The 6,308-nt window shown below is 41.6% G+C and overlaps 1 protein-coding gene across 1 annotated transcript in view; it reads left to right on the top strand.

The window, feature by feature from the left end:
- Positions 1-2,880: 2,880 nt before the first annotated feature.
- The window catches only part of LOC126406817 (acidic leucine-rich nuclear phosphoprotein 32 family member B-like), an 8,562-nt gene continuing 5,134 nt past the window's right edge, over positions 2,881-6,308 (top strand). The window contains exons 1-2 of the mRNA XM_050071332.1: positions 2,881-3,099; positions 5,432-5,866. Of these exons, the coding sequence (XP_049927289.1) occupies positions 3,072-3,099; positions 5,432-5,866 (463 nt within the window). The 5' untranslated portion in view covers positions 2,881-3,071. The remainder of the gene's footprint in view (positions 3,100-5,431; positions 5,867-6,308) is intronic.

Raw genomic sequence — 6,308 nt, 5'->3', positions numbered from 1 at the left:
TGTGTCTGCTGTCGACATTCTAGGACGTTCGGACGATCTGATCCTCCTCTTTGGTCCATTCTGGTCTTTGGTGGTATAATTTTAATATTCTCTATCCTTGTCTTTCTGTTACTTTCCTCAGGGATAGATGCTGCAGCCGCAGCTCTTGGAGATCTCTTTGACCAGTAATCCTGCAGACCACGTCCAACGAGGCTCTGCCTGCAGCGTCCTCAGAGAGAAGCAACTTCACCCAAACTGCTGGAACATTGTTGCTTTCAAATTATTTGTTTTTGAGTTTTACACAGAAAACGTGACGCTACCAGAAACATCCTCCAAACTTTTGAACATCAAATCAATAGAAAGTGATATACCTGTAAGAAACATGTACATGTAGTAGTTAAATGTTGAATTAAATGTTAATGGCTGGCTCCTGCTGGGTGACAAAGAGTTTGACATATTGGGAATGTTTGTTTTCTCTAAATGAAAATTAAATTTTATTCTCTATACTGACAAAATCTGTGAACTTTGGTAGAGAAGATATGAACTAAATGTTAAAACACCAGTGCAATTTATCTTCTGTATTCTGCTGAAGGTTGCTAATGCTAATGCTAATCAAATGCTAATTAAATAGTATCGACAGCAGTTTGTCTTGATTTTGTTGGTTTTGATCTTTTGCTAAATATTCAGTACAAACTTCAGGCTCAGATTTGATCGGTGCTGGAATGTACCTGAGTACATTTACTCAAGTTCTGTAATTAAAAGTAAAGTACCTCAAATCTGTATTTGAGTATTTTCTTTTCATGACACATTATACTTCTACTCGATAGAAAGGTTTGTAAAATCTTATGTTTAGTTAAAAACAGTTTTTTTAAAGTCCAGCTGAAGCCATGAATTCCTTAATCAATCATTGCATTGACAGAATATTAATATAAAACGATGGTGTGTACATGCATACGTGTGAGTGTGTGTTTGATCTGAGGTTTAATGGAAGCAAACAGACACACTAACTCGAAATGCATTGAAACCTATTGAAACTAATGGAGACCAGCTCCTCCAGTAAATTTTCACCTGCTGTTTGACCAATAGAAGTTCTGTAAAACTTTTGTTTGAATATATAGATATGAGCCCCTCATGTGTGTACTGAAAATTATAACTCTATATTTTTATGACTTATTCTGGGATATTTTCTACGATGATAACAAACTGTATAACCGTGTGCCCAAAGAGTAAAAGTAGTGATGGCTTGAACTCCACAGATGATCTGTTCATTTGGGCAGCTTTAATCATGTAAAAGCATTTCCCCACTCAACATGGCCACTCAGACCTCCTTTCAGATGAAGGACGGCCATTCTTTATTCACCACAGGTCACCGTGGCATGTGACCCACAACATCACCAGCTCAGTATGAGGGGGAACCCTCCACACCATCATCATCCTCACTGTGACAGATTTCAGGATCAGCGGATGGATTTATTTTTGGTTTAGCTGTTGTAAAAATCACAGATCTGCTGTAATAAAATCCTGTCATTGCTTCGTTTGCTTTCTCACCACAAGAGAACTTTTTGGAGTGGTCTTGGTTCAGTTGTTCAGTCCCCACCAAAGTTTGATTGACAGCTTTGACACCAGCCCAAACGAACTGTACTAATAGTTCGTTTCAACCGAAGCAAACAGGTGAGGTGTGAACGCACACTAGCACTCTCGTCTCTGAGAGAATAACTTGGTTAAGAGTGAGCTGAATGATCTGTGAGCAGTTTGCAGTGAACTCATGGATGTACAGATGAGTATCACTGGACCACTCGTCTGAGAATTATCATGTCTTTAAGTGGATGTTTGGACGTTAATTGCAGACGGAAGTCACATATCCTTGGAAAGCGTGACACACACTGAATCAGAGAGGGAGGGTGAGTGTAGACGTAAAGCTGGGAAATGGCTGTGTTTTAAATCTCCTCCTGTTTGTCTCTGCTGTAGCTCCACCTGCTACAGAGACACCTTCTCAATGTTTGCCTCGTCCAGACTTCGACATTATGACTAACACGTTACGATAATTAACATTATTCAAAGGAAAAGTTTCTGAAGCTGGAACACTGAAACATTTTACCTGAAAAGTGACTTCAGTCCACTGAGCGATAAATAAATGGTTTCATCTGGATAAACTCTTCATATGTTTTGATTTGTAAAGTAACTGAAGCTGTCACATAAATGTAGTGAGGTAGGAGTGGCATGAAAAGAAAATACTAAAGTATGTGAGTAAATGTACTCCACCACTGGTGAGTCACTTCTTTTTGTCACGATAAAGGGAGGACGGGGACTCACCACACATGCATGGCATTGTTCACATTGTCTCAGTGCAACATGACCAACCTGCTCTGCAGCTTCAGCTCCCGTCGCCACAGCACGGACGTGGAACAAGCACTCACATCTTTCACTGCAGTAACAACAGAAATACTCTGATACAAGTAAAATCACTGCATTAAAAAACCTAAAGTATCCAAAGTACTCATTATGCAGAGTAATCTGTATCATTGTATTATAATTACTGATGCATTAAGATGTTGCAGCTGGTGAAGGTGGAGCTCATATTACTGATTATATGTTGTATTAATAATCTGAATCTGTAAAGTGACTGAAGCTGTCAGATAAATGTGCAATATCTCAGTAGAATTATAAAGTAGCAGAAAATGGAAATACTCAAGTAAAGTACCTTAAAACTGCACTAAGGCTGAGTACTCGAGTAAAGATACTTATTCACTCTCTGCTGCAGCGACACAAACACGCCTCACATTATTCCAACAGGACATAAAGTCATAGATTCAGTCTGTTAATGAGATGGTGTGTGTGTGTGTGTGTGTGTGTGTGTGTGTGTGTGTGTGTGTGTGTGAGTGTGAGAAGCTTTAATCAGGTGGAACCGGTCGGTCCTGTGTGGGCACACCTGAAGCCTCGATGGCCAACGAGGAGAGAGACACCTGAGATGGGCGTCGACAGAAAGAGACGGGGCTTCAGTCTCACCTGCACCTGCCAGAAAACACACTGAGGACACTCGTCACAGACAGAAACACTGATCAACAGACAGACCAACAGACAGATCGACAGAGATGGGTGACTGGTTGGCAAGAAAAATAGGTGAGTAGTGAAAGTGTGGAGGAAAAAGAAGTCTGGGAGATTTGTGTTTGCATGGTCCTGATTTGCATGGCTGCTGTCGGGCAGAAACTCTGTAAACTGTCCACACTAAGACACATTCATATCTGGATAAAAAGAATGTCAGAGTTTAAGTAACTTTGCAACAAAACTTGTTCTTCAAAGTGTTGACGCTGAGCCTAAGGGGAAAGTTTAACGAGGGTTTGAGCTGATGTGTTTCAGGGTGGAGAAAAAGTTAAATGTTTAAATGTCCCACAACACGTGAACAGGGCCAAATACTGAGTCATCACCATGAAACTTCCCCGGTCAGACTGTTCTTACAGATTCGTTGTAAGTTTTTGTATGATAAACAGTGCACCCAAACTCGTACATATCCCACGTATTTTGAAAGAATGTGATCACGTGACCAATGAGCTGACGGAGGTAAACAACGAAGCAGTCCCAAGTGCTTGTGGACGCAGGTTGTTGTGGTGGATTGGTCACAAAAACTGGACCTTCACCCAGGACTTTCCCCTGGAATGGTGTGTTTAGATTTGTGTGAACTTTGAGTCATTTTAAGGTGTTTTCACCATGTTTCTGTACCAACACCGAACCTTAATAACTTAACACTTAACAGTTACGTAATTAAGGTAAACGCCTCATTTCCTCTTACATACGTGTACGGAGACGATGCAACCGGAAGTCCATTCATTCCTATGGGAATCTCTGCAATACTCGATGTGCCTGCGAAACTCCTCCCCCCCGTGATATTTTGGTCCAGAATCTTCCAAGTATGCTGAAAAAAATGTAACTTTTATGGTGGATTTCGGGGAGACCTTATGACAGTGTGCTGGCTTAGCTAACAGGCTGCTAAATAGCTTCAGTTCGGTTTCCTGTTGATCTCATTAAAAATAACCTGTTTATTTAGTTTGAACACATTGTGAATCTGAGTAATGTTATTCTGCTAAAATACAGTTATACACTATATACAGTTAGATCGTCATTATGACTCGTTCAGCCGTTCATACATCTTTTTATTTGAATATTTCACAGAACATGCTACATACCTGGCATACCAACATCTTCTCTTATTTGTGGCCATGCAGTATTGATCCTGTTTTTGTCCCGGTAATGTTCCAAGCGCAGGTAGCTACAGCTAGTTTCTATCAGGTTTCTCTCTGTAAAGAAATGCACCTCCTTGCATTGGACACAGTTGTTATTGCACTTGTTTTTCAACGTATTCTCATTGAACGGTTCCTACAAATTAGCGCCCAACGTATGACGTTATATCCTCAACGTACAGTTACACAATTGAGTTAGATTGAGTTAACTGAGAAGTTATAGAGGTTAGTTTTTGAAAAAGAAACATGGTGAAGATGTACCTTAAAGAGGCAACAGACAGCATCTTTTCCTAAATATATCATGATGAAAATAATGTGGGTTGCACAGGGTAGTGGCCACAGTAAAATCAGACTATCAGCATTTACATAGGTTACTTAGTGGCTTTGCAGTCTTTGCAATAACCTTCTGCCACCGGTGCCGAAATTTCGCGAAAAAACCTGCTTTACAGCAGGAAATGCATCATGTATTGTGAAACTGGTCGGTCAGCCAATCAGGGACTGGAGCTGGTCCTTATGAGGAGTTGGGCATGAGATAGAACACAAAAACACAGCATCCATCACAGGAAATTGATGCGTAAAACAGGAAATTAAAAAGACGTTTCAGGGACCGATTTGTTGAGAATAATGATGATTACTAATGAGAGAAGTTCTGAGGGCCTTTTTATGCCTGAATGTTTAACCCAAGGCTCCAGTTTTAGTGACAAGGTAAATATTTGATTAGTTTTGGTTTCACGTCAATAATGTGAGCACACTACAGAACTCTACACGATGAACCTACGACCTGTCCTTACCACCCTACCAAGCTGTAGAACTTCCTGTATCAGTCCGAGAGTCTGAACTGTCCAAAAACATGTTTCGACATTAGAAATGAAGCGACCCATGGTTCAGATTGATCTGGACCAGGGTAGCCTCTCTTCATCGTTTGGTGCAAGGGAGGTTTCATAACTGTAATGTTGGTTTTGATCAAACTGAAAAGGTCGGACCGAACGAGGAGTCTCAGAAAAGGCCCTGAGCTGACATTAAAGGTAGTTATCAGCAAATACTCCACATCATTTAAATGTCAGTCAGTCAGCTCATCTGAGCTTCAGGCAAACTTCATAAATGACTTTCAAACATTCTCTCGTCTTTGCCCCCTGAGAAAAACTCCACCCCTCTGGTGCTCCACATAGGCTAAATCAAACATGTGAGCTGATGGTGTGATGCTGTTTGTTCTGCAGGAGACATGGTGGAGGACAAGGTGAGGGGCGCTCTGGGTATGGAAGAAAAGGAAGAGGACAAGGAGAAAGGGTTCTTCTCAAAGGTCTTGGGCAGAGACGACGATGAAGACGACAAGAAAGGGAAGAGGGACAAAGACGACAAAGAGGAAGGGTTCTTCTCGAGGATCTTTGACAGAGACAATGATGACGACAAGTGGAGAGAGATGCAGAAGGACAAAGACGACGAAGACAAAGGGTTCTTCTCAAAGGTCTTTGACAGAGACCATGATGACGACGATGACGATGACAAGTGGAAAGAGAAGAAAAGCGGGTTTGCGGGTCTCTTCAGAGAACAGGGGGGACCAGGTGCTGCCGGAGGGGTCCCGGGAGAAAATGTTGGAGGAGGTGAAGACGGTGGAGGAGTCAAAGGACAAAGTGCGGCAGTAAATGATGGAGGTGCGTATGAACAACCTGGTCTCACTCCTAAGTTGTCAAATACTGACAATTAGTCAGTGACAGCGATGAAATTGGCGCCATTGGCGTCAGGGGGAAACGCGGTGGGACAACAGCGAAAGTTCAGGGGGTGGAAGTGCGAGTAGGGCGGGTGAGAGCAGTGATGGATGGGTCCAACAAACACCGACTTTCACCTGGGAGGCCAGTGTCCACCTCCTGTAAGATTGTAAAGTCAAACCCGGTTCTTTTTTTTCCTAAACCCAACCATGTGTGTGTGTTGTTGAAGGAAAAATACGTAAATTCCCTTTGTTGTACCGACGTAGTGCTTTTATTTTGAAAGAGACTGTATGCAAACTGTACATTTCCTGTGAAAACAGAAGTCAATCAATCAATCAATCAATTTTATTTATAAAGCCCAATATCACAAATCACAATTTGCCTCACA

The sequence above is a fragment of the Epinephelus moara genome, chromosome 19, assembly GCF_006386435.1.
Source record: "Epinephelus moara isolate mb chromosome 19, YSFRI_EMoa_1.0, whole genome shotgun sequence".
Lineage (NCBI taxonomy): Eukaryota > Metazoa > Chordata > Actinopteri > Perciformes > Serranidae > Epinephelus > Epinephelus moara.
The sequence above is the reverse complement of the archived record's forward strand: the minus strand, read 5'-3'. Positions and strand labels throughout refer to the sequence as shown.